At 42.9% G+C, this 25709-nt stretch overlaps 1 protein-coding gene across 1 annotated transcript; it reads right to left on the bottom strand.

Moving 5' to 3' along the window:
- Nucleotides 1-502: 502 nt before the first annotated feature.
- Nucleotides 503-24556, bottom strand: DGAT2L6 (diacylglycerol O-acyltransferase 2 like 6). Its single transcript, XM_028092125.1, has 7 exons — nucleotides 24472-24556; nucleotides 5971-6081; nucleotides 5376-5446; nucleotides 4858-5062; nucleotides 4014-4188; nucleotides 1589-1800; nucleotides 503-1156 (listed from the first exon to the last, which is right to left on the bottom strand). The coding sequence occupies exons 1-7, from the start codon at nucleotides 24554-24556 to the stop codon at nucleotides 1002-1004; spliced, it is 1014 nt and encodes a 337-aa protein (XP_027947926.1). The 3' UTR covers nucleotides 503-1001.
- Nucleotides 24557-25709: the final 1153 nt, after the last annotated feature.

Consider the following 25709-nt stretch of genomic DNA (forward strand, 5'->3'; position numbering starts at 1 on the left):
ACAGGGTTGGGGCTGGCATTAAGAGACAAAGATTGTGAAAATGGTGGCATAATCCCTGTTACACAGTAGGTACTTGACATAAAGTAGACTCAGTCTGTGCATGGTCTCATGGCTCCCTTCTTTCTGACCCACGACAGTTATGTGGGGTTAGGAGAGATGGGTGACTCAGTGGGTATCTATGCCAATTCTCACAGTTTTGCTCCTGTCTCCTACACTGTGTAGCAGTTCTGGTTCCTCTCCCTCACCTTTTCTGTCAGAGGATGTATAGAGGATGGAAGCAGAAAAGGAAAATGGCTCTCCACAGACCAGCTTCCTGGCCGGGTTGGAGGGAAGCCCAGTAGTGAACCACAGTAATTAGAAACTAGTCATAGCCTGTTTTACATATCGAGAACTTTATTTTTTTTTTCAAATTTTAATTTAATTTCTAGTTAGTTAACAGATAGTGTGATCTTGGTTTCAGGAGTAGACCTTTACTTTTATGGAAGAGACAGCATAACTGCATGCAAAAGTTTTTGCCCGTGTAGAACTGGGTCACAAGTGAGGGAATCCTTTCTGCTTGGATCAGGAACTACAGGTCAGGTCCCTGGTTTACCTTGTTGTATTTCCCAAATTGTAAGGAGGAGGAGGAAACAAACCATTCCTGTTCTCAACAAGGCTTCTAAGCCTAAAGCTACATCGTGATGGTGTCACTAAGGCTTGGGAGGAAGGAGCAGTGGTGTTCTTTGGCTTCTCATTGCTTTGATCAGAGAGCCGGCTGGAGTCAGGGGGCACACAAGGTCTGTGGATTTACAAGACTCTGCTTTCTAAAGTGGGTTGTTCCCTACTCTTCCTCTGCCCCTCTGGTTCCTTCCGCCAAGCCAGATTCATTAAGTACTTTCTGGCTTGGTTGGCCTCTCTCACAACTGAGATCCTCCTCTCTCCCCAAATTCTCCCTTCTGGCTGGCCCTACCTGGATCCCTCAATACTCTAGGAGTTTAGTAATGGGGGAGACCTAGTTCCTCTTATATGATTGTCAGCTCCTGGCTCTCAGGAAGGCCATACTGAACTTTGTGCTGGTCAAACAGCTTGCGCAAGGCATCGATGTAGAGTGCATGGTACTTGTCCACTGTCGTCTTGTCTGGCTTCTTAATCTTGGGGATTGGCAGGGGCTCCCCGACTATGGGGAAGGAGAAGAGACAAGTATCAGAGCCTCCCCTCCCCAATTCAAATTACCCATCCCTCAGAAGGAGCCACATACTGAAACTCAGTATCTGTGTCCCCTCCCCTTCCTTTGTTCTTTCCCTCTGCTCTAGCTCCATTCCATCCATATTCTCCAAATACCTAATCTTATGCATGCTGAAGAGAATGAGAACAAGCTCAGAAGAGTGATGAAGGAATGCTTGCGAATAAAGATGCTCTCATGGCAGCTATTAAATGGCCACAACTCTTATCTGTTTAGTTGTCCTGCCCACCTTGCCCTCAGCCATATCCCTCTGGAATTCCCATTGCCCATCCCAGCTGTTTGCTGGGCCTCCTGGACTTGACTGATGACCTGGGTGGTGGGGGGGAATCAACAACAAGGGTGGTCCAGAGGTATTGGAAAGCTTACCAACAGTGGTAATGGGCCGATTGAAAGGAAGGAAGCCCCAGGATTCTCGAGTGAGGCCTCGGCCATGGAAGGTACAAAAATTTAGTCCCAGGATTTTTTTGAATGTGGCCTGGAAGATTTTTTGGAAGAACCTTATCCACGTGCCCTCAGGGAATGTCTCTTGATTGTGAACCTCATTCTCTCCAAAGGAATAGGAAGGGACAAGGTATGCTCTGCAAAGAAACGAACAGAAGTATTAGCTCTCCCAGGGAGCTCCCCCCAGGAAAATCCTCTCCAAGATATGAAACTTTTCCAATCTTCGCATTATAGGACAAGAACCCAAGCACCCAAACATCTTCAGCTTTCTTGCCAGGCTCCACCCTTCCAACTGAACCCTTTGGGGGGAGCTCCTGCACCTTGTCCTCTGATAGGAAGAAACTAATCTTAGGCAACCTAACTGTTTTCATTGCACCCAGCATCCAGAGTGATCTTCCTAAACTGCGTATCTGGACATGTCATTCCTCTCTTTAAAAACTCTTCCAGAGATCCTCACTTTGTATCATGCTGCTTACTGTGGCTTTTGTGCTAGCTTCCCCTCTCCCCACCCCTTCCTTGCAATCTGCTTAGCCATACTAAGTGTGCCAAGTTGTTTCTTGTCTATGCTTCTTCGTACATTCTGCTTCCTCTGCTGGAAATGCCTTCCTTCTGTCTTCACATGGCTAATTCTATTTTGCCCTTCAGTGCTCAGCTCCAATTTCAATCTCTTGAAGAAACCTTTTTTGACTACCTCCAATTCCCTCCCCCACAATATGAATTAGGTACCCCACACTAACACTATTCTAACCCAGTTATTATAGTTATCTCCTTACCTGTCTGACTCCCTAGTTGTCTGTCAAGCTGATTGAAGGTGGGAAATTTGTCATTCATCTTTGGATCTCTAGGTCCTCGCATAGTGGTTGATATGTTGTAGGTCCCCTGAGTTCTTTCTCCCTTTTGGTCTGACTGGCAACTCCTACTGATATTTTAGCTCATAATTCAGATGTCACTCACTTATGAAACTACTTGGAGAGTGAAAGTTTTGCCATCAGTTGTTGTTCCCACAGGACTTTGTATATATCTCTATTACAGCACATCATTCATTCAACAAATATTTATTGAGCTCTTTCTATGTGTCAGCACTGGTTTAAGCCCTAGGGACACATCAGTGAACAAAATGGATTAAAAAAAAATCTCTCACAGTTTTTCTTGAGGGAAGACAAACAGTAAACAATAATAACAAATAAACAAAGAACCAGATACATAAATAAATAAAATCCGTGATATATAAGAAGATGATAAATGCAACAGGGAAAAAATAGAGCAAGATGATCAAGATAGACCTTACTGAGAAGAAACATTTGAGCAAGTACCTGGAGGAAGTAAAGGAACGAGCCAAGCAGTTATTTGGAGGAATAGTGTTCCAGGAAGAAGGGACAGCTAGAGCAAAAACCCTAAGGCAGGAGCATGTGGCTTGTTTGAGGGACAGCAAGAAGTCTACTGTAGCTCTAATAGAGTGAGCAAGGGGGAGAGCAGTGAGTGATGAGAGGTAGCTAAGGACCAGATTATTTAGGGTTTTGCAGGCCCTCGTAAAGACTTTGGCTTTTGGTCAGAGTGAAATGGGAGCCATTGGAGCATTTGGAGTAGTGACATAATCTCACATTTAATGGAATCATCCTAGCTGCAGTTGAGAATAGATTCTTGGATGTGGGGGAGGCAGAGAAAGAAGCAGGTAGAGCAGTTAGGAGACTGTAATAATCCAGGGGAGAGGTGATGCTAGTTTAAACCATGGGGGGTTATAGTTGAGATGATAAGTGGTTGGCTTCTGGATATATTTTGTAATTACATGTGCATATATCTGTTGTTCCCATGGGACTGTCAGTTTCTTAAAGGCAAGGACCAGGTCTTATTTATTTTTACATCCTTAATGCCTAGTACTATGCCTGACACACAGTGGTGTTCAGTAACTGCTGAATGAATGCATTCTATTTTTCAAACCAGATTATATGCTCTTTGGGGGCAATAACCATGTCTTCCTTATTTTTGCAATCCCCACAGCCCCAAGCCCAGTGCCTTCCTTGCCCTGGGTAGGTTTTCTGGACCTCTTAGTTAGTGGGTTGATAGAGAGTAAAGCTCCACTTCCCCAGACCCCCAGATAACTAGGCTAATGGGCAGAAGGTAAAGGTCTTTTCCTACTGTTCTTTCTCCAACTTCAAGTAAAAGAAGTGCCTACAGATGTATCTAGAGCCCTATACACAGTTAAGACACAGTGTGAAGGAGCAGAGGACAGCAATCAGAGTAAAGAGGGAGCCCCCTCTAACAGGTTTCCAAAGGAGGGAACGATTCTGGAGAGGTGCTACAGAGTACCTATGGCACCCTGACAATAGGGCACCAGAACCTGGGGACCCACCCTGTCTTCAGTGCCAACTTCACGAAACCTTTACGCTCTTTAAGGTAGATGGTAGAGGCTCCTGGCCGGCACAAGAGGGCTTCAGCAGCTCCACCCACCACAATAACCACAGCATTTCCTGCACTTTTCTGGGTCAGCAAATACTTCAAAGCCAAGCCACTCACTGGGCACACACCTGTGAAACCAAAAAGTCAAGTGGCATAACAAACTTGGTGCCTGAGATTGGGGAAAGGGGTTTCTCTGTGCTCTTCATGCTGGAGACAGTTCTGTTTCCTGACTATCATTGTTTACACTCTTCTGTCTTTGACCTCCACATCCTGGGTTAGCCCTAGTGTGAGGTTAGTCCCTAGGGTCAACTGCTTGCCTTGCGGGGGGGGGGGGGGAGGGTGGTCTGTGATACTATAGTTGGGCCTACATTGAGTTCCTCTGCCTGCTGTCTCTTAGATCAATAGTATCTACTCTCACCAGTCTTAGAGCTCTGGAAACTGTCCAGAGTTCGATCTCTCAGGGGTGATCAGGACTAGCCACTAGCCACCACCAACCTTCTGCTTTTCCACTTTGGCTTTGGTCCTGAACTCCAGCCTTCTGCTCCTTCTTCTGAAAAGATTCCTGGCAACTCTTATAAATGCCTGTAACTTATCCTACTGACTAACTAAACCCCTACCTCCCAGATCTTAGACAGAATCTGATGCGTGGCCGCATACTCTTGTTACTGGTCCAATGTGTTCTGGACTCATTTTCTACTAAGTCCTCTTCCAGCAGGATGTGAGATGTGGACTGTCAGGGCTTATTGGGGTTGGAGCTCTGAGGTAGGTCAAAGAATGGAATGATTTCTTATACTCACCCATTGACATCACATAGTCTCGCACAATTGGGAGCCAGAAGATCCATTCCAAGGTCCCTACGGAAGGAGTGATGGCTGGGAAAATCCGAGCAAAGCTAGTGGCCTCAGTAGCAAAGTTGATAAACACACCATAAGAGACAATGCCATGGGGGTGATTGGCAATGATATAGTTGTGTTTGGGAGAGAGGTCATGAGTCTTCACCAGCTGTTAAAGGGAGATTTAAGTCAGAGCGGTAGATACGAAGAACAAATCCCGGTTCCTTGGGATGTCATCATTGTCATAGGATTGCCAGGGGTTATGATGCTCAGAGAGGCGGACCTGGGTTTGCCACTGTGAAGAAAGGCTTCTATCCATCCATCTCCCCACCTGCCCATCCATCTTGGATGCCTACTCTGCATTACACTTTTGGGCCTTGACTTTCACTGTTGGTCACCAAAGCCTTTGAATACATGGAGCTAAGAGGGGAGAGAGAGTCTGGGCCACAAGAACCAAGGGCACCAAAAGGAAGGGTAGTTACCTTTATTGGGAAATAATTTTGAAAATACTTCCAGAGGGTCCAATTTCGTACCCAAGCTGAACGCCTACCACCTGTGGGTACAGGAGGGAAGGAAAGAGCAGGTATGATACTGCCAATCCCTCAAACCTCTCCCAGAGGTGGAGGGTTCTTCTTACATTCCTCAGGTCCACAGAAGAGGTCCCCTTTTCACACTTCCATATTTCTAGAGCACAGAGCTGTAGGTACTGTCTCTGAATCCAACCCCTAAGAAGATATAGGAGGACCCTGATCCCCTGTAGCCAGCCAGGAAAGTGATAGGAAAACATCCCAAGTTTGGGGGCACCTGCCCTGAAACCTCTTAATCCTTCCTGGGAAACCTGGAAGAGATCTCTGCTCCTGGCTGAGCTATGCTCTCCTGTATCCTTTTCCTTCCCTCTAACCCTATTTGCTTCTTTCCCCTTACCTTCCAACTTCTTTTCCTTTCCCTTTCCCCTCCTTTCCTCTTCACACCCTTTCTCTCTCTGCGTCTCCCACTCTCTCCCTCAATTTCTCTCTCCCTGTGGTTCCATCCTTGGCGCAGACAGGGACCACCAACCACTCTTCCTCTGTCTCTTACCTTGACAGTGGGTATTCCAATCATAGGCGAGCCAGGCTAAGGCAAGCACAGACAAGATCCAGAATTTAGTGAACACCAGAAAGTAGGGTATAAGAAAAACAGGAATCATTCCTGAGGGGACACAAAAGTTCAGTTTCCTTCAAGTTTAACATAATTCTAACTCCCATCTCTGCTCTATACTGAAGGAGCAGGTCAAGGCTGGTGTGAGACCCTTCTCTCCCTTTTCCCTCACAACCCCTCCCAACTCTGCTGTAGTCCAGGCCGACCTCTGTCTGAGTCCTTGGACCTGGGTCCCTTTGATGGCTGAGATCTTAACTGAGGAAAGAGCACAACCATGACATTCTCAGAGCAGGCCCTCAGCTGGGGTCGAACGACAGCTCTGCTTGGCAAGTGGCTTGGCGAGAACAGCACCTTGAACCAGTGGCTGACATCCCCATTCTGGGACCTCAGGAATTCCTTTCTAAAAGCTTGACCCTCCTTTCTTTGTGGAACTGCTAAATCAGTACATACCAGTGGAGAGGGGCTGCCTGTAGTATACAGGCTGTTTGATGCTGAGAAGAAAACACATACTTAGAAAGAGCTTTACTATGTTCAGTTTTGTCACATTCAAAATGTCTCAAAAATCCGGAAGGGGGAATATTATCTCTGTTAGCAAAGGGCCACAGTAGGCTTTGAAATATAAACATGACACAACTCACAAGCAGTGGGAATTAAATTCCATTTTAAATCTGCATTCATAGGGTGCCTTGGTGGCTCAGTCGTTAAGCATCTGCCTTCTGCTCAGGTCATAATCCCAGGGTCCAGGGATCGAGCCCCACATCGGGCTCCCTGCTCAGTGGGAAGCCTGCTTCTCCCTCTCCCACTCCCCTTGCTTGTGTTCCCTCTCTTGCTGTCTCTCTCTCTCTGTCAAATAAATAAAGTCTTAAAAGAATAAAATCAAATCTGCATTCATGAGAAAGAGGGGCTAAGTACACATACTGTGAAAGAAAAAAAGACCTAGCTAAGGGAATGACTTCTTTGGCCAGGTAACCACATTATGGTAGCTATAATTTCCAGAGAAGGGAAAGAAACTCAAGAGTTACTTAGCAGTGGGTTTGCCTCTTGCATTTTGGACATAGATGAAAATAACAGGAAAAAGATGGAGTGGGCCTTTTTTAAAAAAGTCATGTTATGGAGTAGAAGAAACCTTAGTGATAGGGCTGAATTCTCTTTGCAAGAGCTGGATGAGGTGGTTGTTAGAAGCATATGCTAATTAAGTAAGAAATAGGGGTGGGAGGAATTTGACAGGAAGCTTTTCCATGGATAAATGTCCTGCGACCTCTGACCCTCATAGAAGATGAGAGTAATTTGCCAGGTAAGCTTCAGAAGAAAACTCAGCAAGAATCATTATTAATTAAAGGTAGCGCCAGTGTATCATTTCTTTTATATCTTGCTTCAAATAAATTTAGTTTGTATCCTCAGTATTTAGGACCATGCCTTGCACGCAGTAGGTGTTTAGCAAATATCTATAGACTGACTGAAAGATAAAGAACTGTTTTCTCTTTTCAGTAATAGGTAAACTTAAATGATTGGTGTTTAGGCAGCATTTGTGCTGTTTAAATGTGATGCTATTTAAAAATAGATGGATTTTGTGCCTTATATCTGATCTCTTTCAGTTATTCACAAGTCCTAATGGTAGTCTAACCAAGGGCTATACTTCCATAAACACTATCCCCCTTGTGGAATCTATTTTGAACTGCAGGTGTGGCACCTCAGGAGACCATAAATGTCCTTTGAGGACAAGTCTGCCAAATGCAGCCTGTTTGAGTGTCACTGGTGTCACAGTGATGGAAGTGCGATTTAAAGAGATAAGAGAAACAGAGGCCAAACATGGAAGAGCTAAAGCTCAAGGAAAAAGGAGTTCTGTGACAGAAAGCAAAGGTATCTGAGGCAAGAATGGTGAAGAACAGCCATTTGTGCATATGGATATGTGACCCTCCCTTAGATATCATGGCCCTGACACCAGGAGAGTCTTCCAAAATCTTGTCTGTGTTCAAGTGAGAAGTCTTAGTGTAAATTATCAAGGAAGATGTTCACATAAGGCAGGCTCTTAATTTAGTTTGTATTGAAGATGGCCAAGCGATTCTAATAGATGTGTAGTGTGGTATCTCATCGTAATTTTAATTTGCATTTCCCAAATACCTAATGATCCTTAACAGCTTTCCATGTGCTTATCTGCCTTCTGTATATCCTCTTTGGTGAGGACATATTTATTTCACTTTGGTCCATTTTCAATTGGGTCTTTTTGTTTTGTTTTGTTTTTACTGGTGAGTTTTAAGAGGTCTTTATACATTCTGGATACAAGTTCTTTGTTGGATATGCAATTTGCAGACATTTTCTCCCAGTCTGTGTTTATTTTTTTATATTGTTCTCTTAACAGGGTCTTTCTTAGAGCAAAAGCTTTTAATTTTGATGAAGTAAAATTTATCATTTTTCCCCTTTACAGATTGTGCTTTTGATGTAAAAATCTAAGAAGTTTTTACCTCACTTCAGGTCATGAAGGTTTTCTTCTAAGTTTTTTACTAAACGTTTCACAGTTTGTATTTTACATTTATGTCTGTGATCCATTTTACGTTTTTTTTTTTTTTTTTAGTAAGATGTGAGCTTTTGATCAAGGTTCATGTAGTACATATGGATATCCAGTTGTTCCAACATCATTTGTTTAAAAGACTACCCTTCCTCCATTGAAATGCTTTTGCATCTTTCTCAAAGATCAATTGGCCATAGGAGGGTTCAAGATGTGGTATAGAAGGATCTTAAACTCACCTTCTCCCATACACAACAACTCTGCAGCTACACAAGGAACAATTCCCTCTGGAAAGGACCTGAAAGCTAACCGAGCAGAGCCTCTACGACAAAGGATAAAAGAGCCACATTGATATAGGTAGGAGAGGTGGAGACACAGTCTAGCAAGAAACCCCCACATTCAGGAAGAGTGACCACAGTTGGGAGGGGGTCTTATAATCTAGAGCTCGTCCCTAAGGAGTGAGGGGTTTGTGCCTCATTTCAGGCCTCCCAACCCTTGGGAACTGCACCAGAGAGATGAGACCCCGAAGTGTCTGGTCTTGAAAACCAACAGGGTTTACTTCAAGGAGAATGATAGGAAATGGAAAATTCACTCTTAAAAGGGCTTGCACACAGACCTGCTTGCCCTGGGACCCAGCACCAAAGCAACACTTTGAAAGGTGCCTGGACCAAATGTGGAGGAGACTCACGTATTAATCTTAATCATCTGCTGGAGAAAAAGAAACCTGTTTGAACGCTCTCCAAGGACGGAGGCACCAGTTGGTGTCATTTTTGAATTCTTCTGCTTTGTTGGTGTTGGTACTGGCAGGTGATTTTTTCACACCCTACCTCTAGCCTGCTAGCTCCAGTAGGACTGCCACCTGCCCCCCATGCACTGCAGGTGCAGCCTACCCGACGGCAGCTGGGCTGCCAAGTGCCCCACCCCCACAGTCATGGCTCACCAAGCCACGGCCAGCAAGCACATGCAGCCCATACAAAGGACACCCCTTGAGCACCTGGCTCTCTTGGCCAGGGGAAATGCATTTCTGGGCCCCCTGAGTCCAAATCAATTGGAGAGATAGTCTTTGGCAGGCTACCACCCACAGGGCACTGCACAAACAGCAGACTGAAACGAACCCCTAGTCTTCATGTGAAAAAGTTTTATTTTCTTGTCCTGAAGCTTCAGAATGAGGGGCAGGCTTCAGGTTTGCCACACATCCAGGGGATACAGAGGAATCCCTCAGGGAATACGGACAGGGAGACACCATGTTAGTGCCCTCCCTTGTCCTCCCCACAGCTGGCTGATACCACTCAGACAGGAGCTTAAAATCTAAAGCCACAATTTTTGCAGCTGTTGCCCAGGGGACACCTCCAGAGCTTCTTGTCTGGATATCGGCAGAGTTTATATTATAGACTCACAAGACTGTAGATATTTGCCTACCTTAAAAACTGTTGCCTGAGGATCTGGTTTATAACTAGCCTGAAACTAAACAGTCTGAGATCTCTCTCTTTGGAACACTGACAAGTGTTGGCTTACCCGCAACAACTGGAACCTATCAAGAACAAATCAGGCTACTTAAACAATTATAAAGGTCTGAGGAACAACCAAAAGCTAGAGAAAGGCTGAATGATAAATTTAATCTCCCACACAAGGCCACTCTTTCAAGACTGGGAGAGATAGCTGTTACATAGAAACAATCATAGAGGGTCAAGCAAAATGAAGACAGAGGAATATGTTCCAAGTGAAAGAACAAGACAAAACCCCAGGGAAAAAAGCCTTAAAAATGGAGATAATCTACCTGATAAAGAATTCAAAGTAATGGCCATAAAAATGCTCACTGAACTTGAGAAGAATGAACAAACACAGTGAGAGCTTCAACAATGAGATAGAAAAAATAATAAAGTACCAAACAGAAGTCATGGGGCTGAGGAATACAATAACTGAACCGGAAAATACAGTAGAGGGGCTCAACAGCAGACTAGGTAAAGCAGAGTAAAGGATCAGTCAATTTCACAGGGAAGAAAAACTAACACCAAGCAGCAAAGAGAAAAAAGTGAAAACAAGTAAAGGTAGCTTAAGGGATTTATGGAACAATATCAAGCAGACTATTTGCATTATATGGGTCCCAAAAGGAGAAGAGGGAAAGAAAGGGGAAGAAAACTTATTTGAGAAAATAATGGCTGAAGACTTCCATAACCTAGGGAGGGAAATAGACACTCAGCTCTAAGAAGCAAAGAGTTTCAAATAAGATAAACCCAAAGAAATCTATACCAACACACATTACAATTAAAATGTCAAAAGTTAGATAAAGAGAGAGTATTAAAAGCAGAGAGAATAGCCAAAGTAATCTTGAAGAAAAGAGCTGGAGATATTACAATCTCAGATTCCAAGATACTACAAAGCTGTAGTAATCAAAACAGTATGGTCTTGGCACAAAAATAGACACATAGATCAATGGAATAGGATAGAGAGCCCAGAAATAAATCCATGCTAATATGGTCAGTTAATCTATAACACAAGAGACAAGAATATACAAGGAGGGAAAGAGCTCATCAACAAATGATGCTGGGAAAACTGGACAGCTACATGAAAAAGAATAAAACTGGACCACTTTCTAACACCATACACAAAAATAAACTTAAAATGGATTAAAGACCTAAATGTGAGACATGACCATCAAAGTCCTAGAAAAGAACATAGGCAGTGATATCTCTGACATGAGTCATAGCAACATTTTTCTAGATACATCTCCTGAGGCCAGGGAAACAAAAGCAAAAATAAACTATTGGGACTACATCAAAATAAAAAGCTTTTGCACAGCAAAGGAAACAATCAATAAAACATAAAGACAATGTACTGAATGAGAGAAGAGATTTGCAAATGACATATCCGCTAAGAAGTTAATATCCAAAATATATAAAGAACTTACATAACTCAACACCAAAAAATAATCTAAATAAAAAATGGGCAGAGGGCATGAATAGGCATTTTTCCAAAGAAGACATACAGATGGACAACAGACACACGAAAAGATGCTCAACATCACTGATCATGAGGGAAATGCGAATCAAAACCACGAGATATCACCCTATACCTGTCAGAATGACTAGAATAAAAAAGACAAGAAATAGCAAGTGTTGACAGAGATGTGGAGAAAAAGGAACCTTTGTGCACTGTTGGTGGAAATGCAAATTTGTGCAGCCACTGTGGAAAACAGTATGGAAGTTCCTTAGAAAATTAAAAATAGAATTACCATATGATCCAGTAATTCCACTACTGGGTATTTACTCAAAGGAAATGAGAAACACTAATTGGAAAAGATATATACACCTTTATGTTTACTGCAGCATTATTTACAATAGGCAAGATAGAGAAGCAACCCAAGGGTCCATCCATAGATGAATGGATAAAGAAGATGTTATATGTATATATGTATATGTGCATCTATACATGATCTTGCCATTTGTAACATGGCTGGACCTGGAAGGTATCATGCTAAGTGAAATAAGTCCGTCAAAGAAAGACAAGTACCATATGATTTCACTCATATGTGGAATTTAAGAAACAAAACAAACGAACAAAGAAAAAAAGATACCAACACAAAAGAGACTCTTAAATACAGAGAACAAACTGGTGGTCACCAGAGGGGAGATGAGTGGGGGGTGGGCTGAAATGGATAAAAAGATCAAGAGTACTTTTATCTTGATGAGTAATGAATAACATATAGAATTGCTGAATCATTATATTGTACACCTGAAACTAATGTAACACTGAATGTTAATCAATCTTCAGTGAAAAAAGAAAACAAGCAAATAAAACCAAAGTGGTGAAAGGGAGAAACGTTCAACCAAGAAAACTCTACCTGGCAAGGTTATCATTCAGATTTGAAGGAGTGGCAGAGAGTTTTTTACACAAGCAAAATTAAGGGATTTGATCACTACTAAACTGGCCTTACAAAAAATGTTAAAGGGACTTCTTTAAGCTGAAAAGAAAAGGCACTAACTAGGAACATGAAAACATGCGAAAGTAAAAATCTACCAATAAGTGCAAATATATAATAAAGGTAGCAGATTAACCACTTAAAAAGCTAATATGAAGTTAAAAGATATTTTTTCTGTTAAGAGCAAATATATAAGTACTTCAGCTGCTCAGTGCACTGTGGGGAGTATTTTTTTAAAAAATATTTTATTTATTTATTTATTTGAGAGACAGAATGAGATAGAGAGAGTACATGAGAGGGGGTAGGGTCAGAGGGAGAAGGAGACTCCCTGCTCAGCAGGGAGCCCGATGCGGGACTCGATCCCGGGACTCCAGGATCATGAGCTGAGCCGAAGGCAGTCGCTTAACCAACTGAGCCACCCAGGCACCCTGTGGGGAGTATTTTTTAGAGTACTGCAGGGGAGCACAGCCCAGGGATGGGGCCTGGAGCAACTGGTGCTCCACTTGAGAAGCATACATGTATACTAGGCAAATATATCCTACCATGACAATCACTGTCTTTGTTACCTTTTTTTGAACAAGCATATATCCATCCTGCCTAACCCTGAGTTTTTGGAGCACCACAGTTGTCCTGGGAATTAATTGCATCTCATAGGTCATCCGACTTCCCATTTCTAAAATGGGGGTTTAGACCCTGCTGAGCACTAAAGGTAAGTAGGTCTCTTGGAGTCCACTGGTGAAGAATGTCGAGTCAAGAGACTTACTACCATGACATCTGACTGATGGGCAGAGTGGGGAGCTCTGGAACGTGGCCTGATTGTGACCGGCCAGTAAGGATGGCCCTGAAATGTCTGTGGCCAACCTCTGATACAAGAGTGGCCCATAGTACCATTGAGATCTGCCAGCTGTGGCTACAGGTTCTCAAGGGGACATTCCAGAATAGAGTAGCCCATGTTGTCTGCAGTTCTTGATGATTGAAAATGATTGAAAATAGGGGCACCTGGGTGGCTCAGTCGTTAAGCATCTGCCTTTGGCTCAGGTCATGATCCCAGGGTCCTAGGATGGAGCCTCAAATTAGGCTCCCTGCTCAGTGGGGAGTCTGCTTCTCCCTCTGCCCATTCCCCCAACCCCACTCGTGCACGCTCTCTCTCTCTCTCTCTCAAATAAATAATCTTAAAAAAAGAAAATTACTAAAAACACTTAAAGATATTTAAATGGTGAATCTATTGATAAAGGAATATTTATAAAAAACTGAAACATAATCCTGTACTTACCTCCATGCATTAGCAATATTGACTGTAATCCTACATTAAGGAAACCACTGTGGGGTGAGTGTCCCATGGGGTGCACATTTCAAAGCTTGATTAATAGACACAGGCACCATGTTCCATCCCCATCATGGTGAGCCAAATGAATTGGCCTGGCTACCGCTGTGGTTACATGCTATAGGTTGAGCAAAATGATACCATATTTTGATGTGTGTGGGGACAACAATGTGGAAGCTAAAACTGACATATTTTATGTAAACTGTTTCTATTCTTTGATTATTAAAAATACTTTGTTTATTTATTTATTTATTTAATTTATTTATTTAGTGTGTGAGTGGGGGTAGGGGCAGAGGGAGAGAAAGACTCTCAAGCAGACTCCATGATTGAGCACAGAGCGTGACACTGGGCTCAATCTCATGACCCTGAGATCATGACCTGAGCCGTAATCAAGAGTCAGACACTGAACCAGCTGAGCCACCAAGGCGCCCCTTAAATTTCTATTTTCAATTGTTTTCTGCTAGTATATAGAAATGTGATTGATTTTTATGTGTGATCTTGTATCTTGTAACTTGGCTAACCTCCTTTGCTAGTTCTTGGAGTTTTTGTGTGTGTGTGTGTGTGTGTGTGTGTGTGTGTGTGTGTGTGTGTGTGTTTAATAGATTCCTTGAGATTTTCTACAGACAATCATATCATTCGGAAATTAGGGCAGTTTTTTTTCTTATTTTTCAATTTGTATGCTTTTCTTTTTTTCCTTCTTCTTGTCTTATTGCACTTGCTATGACTTTTAGTATGATGTTGAGTACAAATGGTGAGAGTGGACATCCTTGCTTTGCTGACAATCTTAGGGAGAAAACTTTCAGTCTTTCATTAAATGTGATGTTAGCTACACAGTTTTTTATAGACGCTCTTTATCAGGAAGTTTATTGAGGAAGTTTCCTTCTATTCCTAGTTTGCTGAGAGGTTTTATCATGATTGAAATGGAATTTTGTCAAATGCTTTGTCTACATCAGTTGATATGATCATGTGTTTTCTCTTCCTTTCTTAATATGGTAGTTTACACTGATTTTCAAATATTTTCACTTGCATTCCTGGGATAAAGCCCACTTGGCTGTGGTATATTATGCTTTGTATTGCTGGATTCAATTTGCTAGTGTTTAATTGAGGATTTTTGCATTTACATTTATGAGGAATATTGGTCTATAGTTTTCTTTCTTGGACCGTCTTTGTCTTGTTTTGGTATCAGGGTCTGGCCTCATAAATGAGTTGGCAAGTGTTTCTTCCTTCTTTTTATTTTCCTGGAAAGGTTGTGTAGAATCTGTGATAATATCTTCTTTAAAACGTTTGGTAGAATTTGCTGTTGAAACCAGCTGGGCCTGCCATTTTCTGTTTTGGAAGGTTTCTTATTTTCCAAACTTAAAAATTTAACTTAATTAATAGTTATGGGTTATCTATTTCATCTTGTGTGGCTTTTGGTTGTCTATGGTTTTTGAGGAAGTCTCCAAATATCATTGTTAGTTTGTCTATTTTTCTTTTCAGTTCTGCCAGCTTTTACTTCATATATATTGAAGCTCTATTGTTGGGTGCATCTACATTTGGATAGTTATATCTTCTTGGTAAATCGACCCTTTTAACCCTGGTCCTGGCTTAAAAAAATAAATTTAAACTTGTAAAGCCTCTAATTACTATTGATTACTAGCTTAAGTTAAAGATGGTACCAATATGAATCTAAGTGTGTCCTGTCTTCAAAATATCTTTGATTCATCTTACCTGCTCACTTACCCCATACAGTAATAGCCAATATTTACTGTACACTCATCATGGAAAACTAAGCGTTTTACATGCATAGTTTATTTAATCTTCAGAAAGACTCCATTAAGACAGCAACTAATCTCATTTAGTACATGAGAAGCCCAGGTTTAGAGATGTTAAATAACTACCTGAGGCCCCAAAGCTAGCTTGTGGGTGAGCCAGGGTTGAGAACTCAGACTGTTTTACTCCGGAAACTGCACCTTAACCTCTAAACTCTAATTATTTTTCCCTTTAGTCAGTTACCAATTCCTGGCAGCTCTGTTTTCCAAACAACTTTCAAATGATTCTATTCTCCACTTTCATGTTACCACCCAGTCCAAGTCACCATCATCTCTTTCCTAGATGACTTTCAATGTCTTCTAAATCTTTTTTTTTTAAGATTTTATTTATTTGAGACAGAGAGAACGAGTGAGAGAGAGCATGAGCAGGGGGAGCGGCAGGCAGAGGGAGAAAAGCAGACTCCCCACTGAGCAGAGAGCCTGATGCGGGGACTCGATCCCAGGACCCTGGGATCATGACCTGAGCCAAACGCAGCTGCTTAACTGACTGAGCCACCCAGGCGCCCCTTCAATGTCTTCTAAATAGGCTCCCCGCTTCCATTTAAGCCCCAATGCAGCTAGCATGCTAAATGCAAATCTGACTCTGTCGCTGTACAGCATTTAACCAAGAACATGGCTGGCTTGTCAAAGAGGCATTTCTGTAGCTTTGAAATTACCTCCTGGGTCTAAATTGACTGTAAATATAAGAAGGTATGGGAATAAATGGCAATTTAATAATTCAACATCAAACGTGGCTTCCAATGACTCTTAAGGTGAAGGCTCTTAAGGTCTTGTAATCTTGGTTTTGAAGGCACTCTGTGGTGGAACCCCCTGGCCACCCCCTTGTTTTCTGCATTCCACCATACTGTTGTGTCTGTTCCTCCAACTCATTCTGCTCTCTAAGCCTCTGGGCTTCTGTGCATGCTGTCCCTTTCACCTGGAAGAATCCTTCCTCAGCTCTTTCCTGGCTAGTTCCTATTCATCTTTTTTGGCCTCAAAATAAATGTCACCATTGCAATATTTTGGAGCTCTCTTTGACTTCTTTCCCTTTCCAAAAAAATCTCTCTCCCATTCATTCTTCTGCTTCTATCTCCATTGCTACTGCTATGGTTGAAGGCTCAATCTCCTCTGGTCTGGACTGCAGTCTTTAGTCTGCTCTTTTTGCCTTCTGGTCCATTTCCCACGCTACTGCCAGATTTTTTTTTTTTTTAAGCACAGTCATAATGCTGTTTGCCTCAGAAACCTTCAATATTTCCCCACTGCTGGCAGAAAAAAGTCTAAACAGGTTATCCTGACATGTAAGGCCCTCCATGGACTATCCCCACACACCTTCCTAGCCTCATCTCTCACTACCTGTCCTGAAACTGCTTATGCTCTAGCCCACTATTTCTCAAAGCATTGTTCCCATACCACTGTAGGTATGCTAGGTGGTCTGAGGTGGTATATGGATGGAAAAATATTTTAATGTACAGTGAATAAAAGTGAACTTATGGTAGTGATATAAAATTTCTGTTAAAACACATTAATTTAGGGGCACCTGGGTGCCTCAGCCGGTTAAACGTCCAACTCTTAGTTTTAGCTCAGGTCATGATCTTGGGGTCCTGGGATTGAGCCCCGTGTCGGGTTCTGCACTCAGCACGGAGTCTGCTTGACTGAGGGAGGAGCCTGATGCGGGGCTCCATCTCAGGACCATGAGATCATGACCTGAGCCAAAGTCAGATGCTTAACTGACTGAGCCACCCTGGCACCCCAGAAAGTTACATTATTGATTTGTGATCTTTCTTCTTCTTCTATTTTTTAAATTATTTTTTTAAATTTTATTTCTTTGTGTCCTTTCTCTTTTCTTTTTTTACCTTCCTGTGTTTTTATTTTTATTTTTATTTATTTTTTTATTATGTTCAGTTAGCCAGCATATAGTACATCATTAGTTTTTGATGTAGTGTTCAACGATTCATTAGTTGTGTATAACACCCAGGGCTCATCACAACACATGCCTTCCTTAAAAAGACTTTATTCATTTATTTATTTTAGAAAGAGGGTGGAGGCGTAGAGGGGGAGGGAGAGGAAGAGGGAAAGAATCTCAAGCACACTCCACGCTGAGCATGGAGCCTGATGCAGGGCTTGATCCCAGGATCCCCGGGATCATGACCTGAGCTGAAACCAAGAGTTAGAGGCTTAACCGACTGAGCCACCCAGGCACCCCAGGTAACTAATTTTATTATCCTCATTTTAAATATGAAAAAAAGTGAGGCTCAGAGTGGTCAAGCTTTGGGGAAAAGAACTCCAAGCTTTAGGAAAAAAGTAGGTAGCATTTGTACCCAGAGCCATTTTAGACACTTTGTGTGTGTTAACTCATATTAAGACAGGTAGAAAAGAATGTTTTTGTCTTCCAGGAACTCACATTCTAGTGGGGAAGATTGATACCATAAATAATGGATACATTCCAGGGGCTGAAAACTATATAAGTCAGGGTTCAAATGTCATTTTTTAAAAAAGATTTTATTTATTTATTTGAGAGAGAGAACGAGTGTGAGAGCAAGAGAGATTGAGAGAATGAGTGGTGGGGAGGGGCAGAGGGAAAGGGAGGAGCAGGCTCCCTGCTGAGCAGGGAGCCCTACGACATGGGACTTGATCCCAGAACCCTGGGGTCACGACCTGAGCCGAAGACAGATGCTTAACCGACTGAGCCACCCAGGAGTCCCTCAAATGTCATTCTATGGGAACCCAAGCAGAAGACCATTCCCTACTACTGGAGAACCTAGAAAAAAGCTTTTTGTAAAGGGTAAGATTTAAGTTGAGTTTTGGAGGAAGAGCAGGATTTTGACAGAAAGATTAGTGGAGAAAAGGCCTTCCGTGCATGAGGAAGAACTCAAAGACCTGTAGATGGAGGAGTCCAAGGCTGTAACACCATAACCTGCAAAAGTACAGGGAGCATGGGAAACCATGGAATAGGAGATGGAACTGGGAAGGAAGCTGGGGAGATTAGGCCTGATGCTAGAGGGAAGATGAAGCCAGTGAAAGTTACTAAGCAGAGGAGCAGCATGATCATATCTGTGTATCAGGAAGATAATTTGGGATAACTATGGTAGCAAGAGAAACTGTAGGCAGGGAATCAGCTAAGAATTGCAGTAATTTAGATGAGAGGCAATGGGAACTTGAAGTAGGTTACTATTTATCAAACCAATTTGAAAGGTACTAGGAGGGAGAAATTTCAGAGTTTGCAGCTGATCAGATGTAGGGGGTGAATGAATGGTGCCTTGAAGGAGCCGGTGGGAAGACTGGGAATATATCAAAGTCTCTATTTGCCTAATTTTCTAGGATCTAGTTACTTGTCATTCTTCCTGAAGGTGTAATGAAGTCAGAACTTAGGGTGCCTGTCTCAAAAGTGGTTGTCATTTCTCTGTTGATCAAATGGCGAGGTTGGCAGTGTCTTAAATGAGGTGGGGTGGCTGGGCTCCAAGTAATGTCAATTTCTATAACAGAAAGGAAGAAAACGAACAACTATTGAGGATTTTTTTTTTTTTTTTGCCTCTTTGATCTTCACAATAGTCGTTAGAGGCAGATATTATGTTCTGTTTCTACAATGGGGGAGAATGAATGACTTACTTGTGAAGGTCACGTAAAAAATAAAGTGACTTACTTGCACAAGGTCACATAGCAAGCAAGTGGCAGACCTGGCCTGCCTGACTCCCAAGACTATGTCCTATCTTATGTAGTATCAGAAACCAGAGAAAGAGGGAAGGCCTAAAAAACAAACCAAAACCAAAACACACACAGAACAAACCAAACAAACAAAAGACAAAACAAAACAAAAGGATGACCAGGAGAGAGGAAAAAGAACAAGAGATGGACTTAAGGTCTCTACTGAGGAAGAAGGAATCTAGAAGAATCATCTATTTATTTTATTTTTTTAAAAAGATTTTATTTATTTGAGAGAGAGACAGAGATAGCAAGAGAGAGCATGAGCAGGGAGTAGAGAGAAGGGAGCCTGATGCGGGGCTCAATCCCAGGGCCCTGAGATCTTGACCTGAGCCGAAGGCAGACGCTCAACTGACTGAGCTACCCAGGTGCCCCAGAATCATTAATTTAATGTCAAGCCTGGTCTTGTGAGAAATATAACCATGGCAAGACCTGGCTCCTGTTCTCATGGGGCTTATTGGATAGAGGGGGCAAAGGATATAAGGGCTGTTACCTAACCTATTTTTACAAATTGCTTTGGACTTTCAGAGGTGATGTAGTCTTGGGTTGTCTAGGAAATGTTGCAGAGAAGACCTGACTTGAGCAATATCTCAAAGGAGGGGTTGTCCATGATTAGTTCAGCAAGAATGATCAAAGCATCTCTCTAGTGGAGGGAATAGTCAGAGCAGAGGTGAAGGAGTGGGAGAGTACCCTTTACATTTGTTCTGTGAATAGCCTGCCTGGAACACAAGCTTCATATAGGGGAAGAGTAGGGTGATGAGCTGGTAAAAGGTTAGAGCCAGAGAGTGGAGGAGGGCCTTGAATGCCCAGGCTAACACATTTGTACTTCACTGAGTAGGCAGTGGGAAAACACTGACTATTTTTGAGCAGGAGAGGGCTGTAATCAAAGATGTTTTCTAAAGGCTCTACTGGAAGCAAGCAGTGGAATAGATTGGAAAGGGTAGAAAGTAGAAGGTAGAGGGCCAGGAAAGAGGATATTGCAACAGTTTAGGTAGATGGTGATACAAGCCCAGAAAAGAAGAGACAGATGGAGAGCCATCCGCTAATGGAAGCTGGCCTTCAGGAGGGCTGTCAGGGCCATTGGCTAATTCTAAGGTTCATGAGTATTTGTATTTCACATCGCCCCCAAACTGTCTTTCCATTCCTCTCTTCTCACTTTTCCCCTCCTTCTTGTCCCTCTGCCCTTTTTTCTCCTCTTTCCCCCTATTTTGTCTCCCATTACTTTCAGTGACGCTCAATAATCAGCCATGATTCTGAACATCATTTGCGAAGGAGAGGCACTGAGGGAGGCTCTGAGAAAGACAGAGGAAGGAAGGAAAGCGGGTGAGAAAGAGAAGAAGGAAATTAAGAAGGGAGGGAGAGAAGAGAGAGAGGCAAGGAAGGGAGGGAGGAACACTTTTCTATATGGAGCATGTACTGTAGACCAAGCTGAGAGGATAGGGATACTGAGGCTTAGAGGGATCACAATGCTTGTTGGAAGTCACACAGCTAATTGTAGTCCAAGTCTGACAAATTCCAGAATCCACGTCCTGTTCACCATGTTTCACTGTTTCTCTGTTCTGCCTTCCTGAGCTCCTCAACTTGGTGTAATGTTCTTTTCCCCCTGAAACCCTGATATTACTTCACTGTAACCCTTCCTTTCACTTACTACAGTCTGTCTTCCATTATAGTGACTTGTGTATGTGTCAGCATGATGCATAAACTGTGTATAGTGGTGGAATTAATGATTGCTTTATCTTTGTTCCTAGATAGTAAGGAGTTGGTACTTGACTCACTGTAGTCTTGACAAGGACAGTCGCTGTCTTATAATTAGTATTTGCTCTATAACTCTTGAACAGATGTGAATATCTTAGCCACCTCTATGGGCATCTCACACTGTTAGGTGTTACAGCTACCTTGGTAACCTCCAAGACCCAGGATTCATGTTGTAACTTCTAGCATAATCACTAAAATAATAGAAACAGGATGTCTAGCATCTAAACTAGTAGAGGAAGACAAATGGAATGATAATCAATTTAAAAGAAGTTGAGACAAATGGACAACAAGCAGACAGGCATACGAAAAGACGCTCAACATCACTAATCATTAGGGAAATGCAAATCAAGATCACCATGAGATATCATCACATTCATTAGGATGGTTCCTGGTAAAAAAAACAAAAAACAAAAAACAAAACAAAACAAAACAAACCCAGAAAATAAAGAGGTGTTGGAGAGAATGTGGAGAAATTGGACCCCTCGTGCACAGTCGGTGGGAATGTAAAATGGTGGAGCTGCTATGGAAAATAGTATAGCAGTTCCTCAAAAAAATGTAAAATGGGATTTCCATATGATCCAGCAATTCCACTTCTGGGAATATATCCAAAAGAATTGAAAACAGGATCTCAAGGATATATCTGAACACCTATGTTTATAGAAGCATTATTTACAATACTCACACAATGGAATATTATTCAGCCTTAACAAGGAAGGAAATCCTGTCACATGGTACAACACAGGTAGAACTCGAAGACATGGTAAGTGAAATGAGCCAGTCGCAAAAGGACAAAGAGTGCATAATTCCACTTATATGAAGTACCCAGAGGAGTCAAGTTCACAGAGATGGAAAGTAGAATGGTGGTTGCCAGGGGCTGGGGGAAGGGGAAATGGTGAGTTCTTGTTTAATGGGTAAAGAAGTTTCAGTTTCACAAGCTGAAAAGTGTTGGTGGTTGGTGATGGTTGCACAACACTGAATGTATTTCATGCTTCTAAAATGTACACTTAAAAATAGTTAAAATGATTGATTGGATGTTATGTGCATTTTACCACAATTTTTAAAAACGTTCAAAAATACAAGAGAAACAAAACATTCACATCTGTTATTAGTGTTTTCACTGAAGACATGTAGGTGCCATCATTGGTCCCTAACATCCCCACTCCACACCCCTCCAGCTCTTCCAGGATGACCGGTGCCTAGTTAAGATGGGGGTGGGCATTATTAGGCGGCTGTTCTCCTAGGTTCTCACCTCTGGGCCCTTACATATTCAGTGTTGGATATGCCCTCTATCCTCATCCCTGTCTAGAGACAGTGTCCTTTGAGATGAGGAGAGGAAGAGAGAAAAAATAATACTTAAAAACAAATCATTTTGTGGTCAAAAAATGAAAACATTTTATTGAAGAGAGCTCCCTAGGAGAGCCAGAACAGTCTGGGCACTTGTGTTTGAATACCACAGGAAAAGGCTCTCTGGGGTGGGACAGACCCCACCCCTATACGGATCAGCTTACACAGTTCTTCCTCTCTGGACCTCTTTTCCCTGCTCTCTAATTCCCATGTTGGCCCACTCTTTCTGGGATCCAGACTTGAAATGGTGGCTGTCACCATGATGCCAAGTCTTTGAGGACATTCCTGTGCCCCTCACTTTCCTAATTGAGGGCTGGAACTTGTCAAAGGGGTCTGTTTGAGGAAGTTAAGATAAACGCAAAGGGAAACAAAAAGAAAATATGAAAGACTAGAAACAAGTTTACAGAGATATCGCTTTAAAAAAAAAGATTTTATTTTATTTATTTGACAGAGAGAGACACAGCGAGAGAGGGAACACAAGCAGGGGGAGTGGGAGAGGGAGAAGCAGGCTTCCCGTGGAGCAGGGAGCCCGATGCGGGGCTCGATCCCAGGACCCCAGGATCATGACCTGAGCCGAAGGCAGACGCTTAACGACTGAGTCACCCAGGCGCCCCTCACTTTTTTTTTTCTTAATACAGTTAGAGGTAGGCCATAGATAGACTAAGAGCTCCGCATGATTTGATTTCAATAAGGCTCAATAAGTCATCACCTTTTGGAGGTCACGGACCCCGTTGGCAGTCTGGTGAAGCCCAGGGACCCCTTCTCCTAATAATCTTAAATACCCAAAATAAAATACACAGACTTACAAAGGAAATGCATCATATTACAATGCAATTCTCAAAACATTACAAAAAAATGTGATATAGTGACCTGGGCTTCTTGGTTTATGCATTAAATAACCAGACCTAATGGTGGTTCCAATGACTACTGGAATTTTGAGGTAGTCATGAGCATAAATGAAATTTCGAGATGCCTGCAACAACTGGCATGTGAAATGCAAACCTGTGATGTCTATTACTGACAAATTCACTGGTACTGCTAACATTTCTGTGGTTAAGACCCTCTACTCTAAGGGATTGTATAGCCTCCCATAGATTGGCACTGGCTGCCTTCAAGATGACATTTCTCCCCATCCAGGTTCTAAGCTTGGTCCTTGTAATTGGCTGCTCATGAAGTCCTAGTTTCTGGCTGGGAAAAGCTGAGAGCTCTCGACCCATTTGCCCAGCACTGATAATTGCCATGCTTTGAGTCCACTGCACAACTGGCACTTTATTAAAATTCTAATGAGTCACTCAGGCAGCTCCCAGACTTTCCAGAATTTTCTCACCATAGTTTTATACTGGAAAATCACCTTCTGCCTCCCTAGTAACACCAACTCTGTAGGTCACTACCACCTCTGCTCCCATCCCTGAATATGACTCTTTTCAGCTAGGTCAGAGAGGGATGGGCTAAATGGGTGATGGGTATGAAGGAGGGCATTTGTTGGGATTAGCCCTGGGTGTCGTATGTAAGTGACGAATCACTAAATTCTACTCCTGAAACTAATAATCACTAAATTCTACTCCTGAAACTAATATTACACTATGTGCTAACTAACTGGAATTTAAATAAAGACTTGAAATAAAAAAAGAACGGGCAGTCCTGAGAGGGCTGCAGCGATCTTTTTTTTTTTTTTTAAAGATTTTATTTATTCATTTGCTAGAGAGACAGAGAGAGAACAAGCAGGGGGAGAGGCAAAGGGAGAGGGAGAAGCAGACTCCCTGCCAAGCAGGGAGCCCGCTGCGGGACTCGATCCCAGGACCCTGGGATCATGACCTGAGCCAAAGGCAGACGCTTAACCATCTGAGCCACCCAGGCACCCAAGGCTATGGTTATCTTTTAAACCAGAACAACCTCAGCTTCACTCATGGCCTTCGGGCCCCTCAGTTGGAAAGAGAGAAATCTAATGAACTCAACAGTAGCCCTCTCTGCGTGGGGAGGCACAGTCCTTCCCAGAGAGAGAGGACAGACCAAATAATTTCTTTGGAGCCTTCCTCGTCTGGGGGTTCCTGGCCTCTTTCTTGGCCTGTTCCCATGTGCTCTCCAGCCCCTGGGATTCACTCACCTAAAAATATGTAGACTGGGAGCCACTGCAAGACAGACAGGGTTTGGAGGCATTCTCGAAGATCTAGTCTGGAGAGGGAGGCCATGGTCGTGGTGCTCTTCTGCTGTGGCAAGAAGCCCAAACAGAAGGCCTGCACCTCTAAAGCTGAGCTGATTATAAGGTGCTTCGCTCTAGTCTCTTATCACGGAGTCCCTTTAGCTGTTGAAGATTTGAGGCTTGACCTCACCTTTACTCCAGTCTTCCCTGTTGTCAGCCCTGACCCCGCCCCAAGCTTCCTACACATACCAGGTTTCAGATCACCCCATTTAATCTCTCTAATATCGCTCTAACATCTAGCCTTTCTGCATGTGTGTTCCATTATAACAAGGCAGATCTGGCCTTGGGGAGTTTCTGGCTGTGTGTGGGGAAGTTCCTGATGAATAAGCGCAGGAAAAGAGACCATTCTCTCCGAGACCTCCAAGAGACCTCCAAGAGGACCTCTGAAAAGCAACCTACTTCCCTGCTTAAGGAAGGAGACCTGGTGATGATACTTGTTTCTGTCCTAGATGCTGATCTTTGGCTCCTGTCTTCCCCGGAGATCTACCCAGTCACCCTGGGCCTTTTTTTGCACAGGTAGCGAGACTTCTCAGATCCATCCTGGTGCCTCTATTCCCAGGGGCTCTGTATCAGCAGCCAGATACCATATGATAGAGCGGGAGAAGCATTACACAGAGAGCAGACCTGGGTTCCAGGCCCGTCTCCACCATGTTATTCCCGTGATGTTTTTGCAAATTGCTCTCTCTCTCGCTCTCTAGATCACAGTTTGAGCATCCCACCTTCGTGGGAAGGCAGTGTAGTGGTTAGGGACATGGATTTGAGAGCCGGATAGCTGGGGTGCAAATCTCAGCTCTGCTGCTTACAAGTTGGTGCCTCAGTTTCCCCATCTGTAAAACAGGGATAGTAAAAGTACCTTCTTCAGAGGGCTTTTCTGAGGATTAGATGAGTGAATGAATGTAAAGTGCTTAGCATAGTGCCTGGCACACAGTAGGCACCGTGTTAGTGTTTCCTGTTATTATTCATTTAGTTGAGTTAATGCCCATTGAACATCTACTATGTTTCAGGCTAAGAGGCCTGCTTCTACACACTGCCTTTACAAAATTAAAGACCGTCCCCAGGTCCCAAGCCCTCTGGATTTATTATTTTTTTTCTGTAACTATCCACTGAGTGACTACCGTTTGCCAGGCACTGCTGTAGGTGCT

This window comes from Eumetopias jubatus, unplaced genomic scaffold (assembly GCF_037043125.1).
Source record: "Eumetopias jubatus isolate StellerSeaLion01/CBP00866 unplaced genomic scaffold, mEumJub1_p1.0 scaffold_11, whole genome shotgun sequence".
NCBI classification, from domain to species: Eukaryota; Metazoa; Chordata; class Mammalia; order Carnivora; family Otariidae; genus Eumetopias; species Eumetopias jubatus.

Bases quoted from the DNA above. Each gene is read 5' to 3' on its own strand.
- DGAT2L6 (XM_028092125.1), bottom strand. From the start codon at position 24,556: ATGGCCTCCCTCTCCAGACTAGATCTTCGAGAATGCCTCCAAACCCTG. The intron at 6,082-24,471 runs GTGAGTGAATCC...GTGTCCCCTCAG, and splicing joins CCCAGTCTACATATTTTTAG to GAATGATTCCTGTTTTTCTT. The intron at 1,157-1,588 runs GTAAGCTTTCCA...CCTTCCCCATAG, and splicing joins TCGGCCCATTACCACTGTTG to TCGGGGAGCCCCTGCCAATC.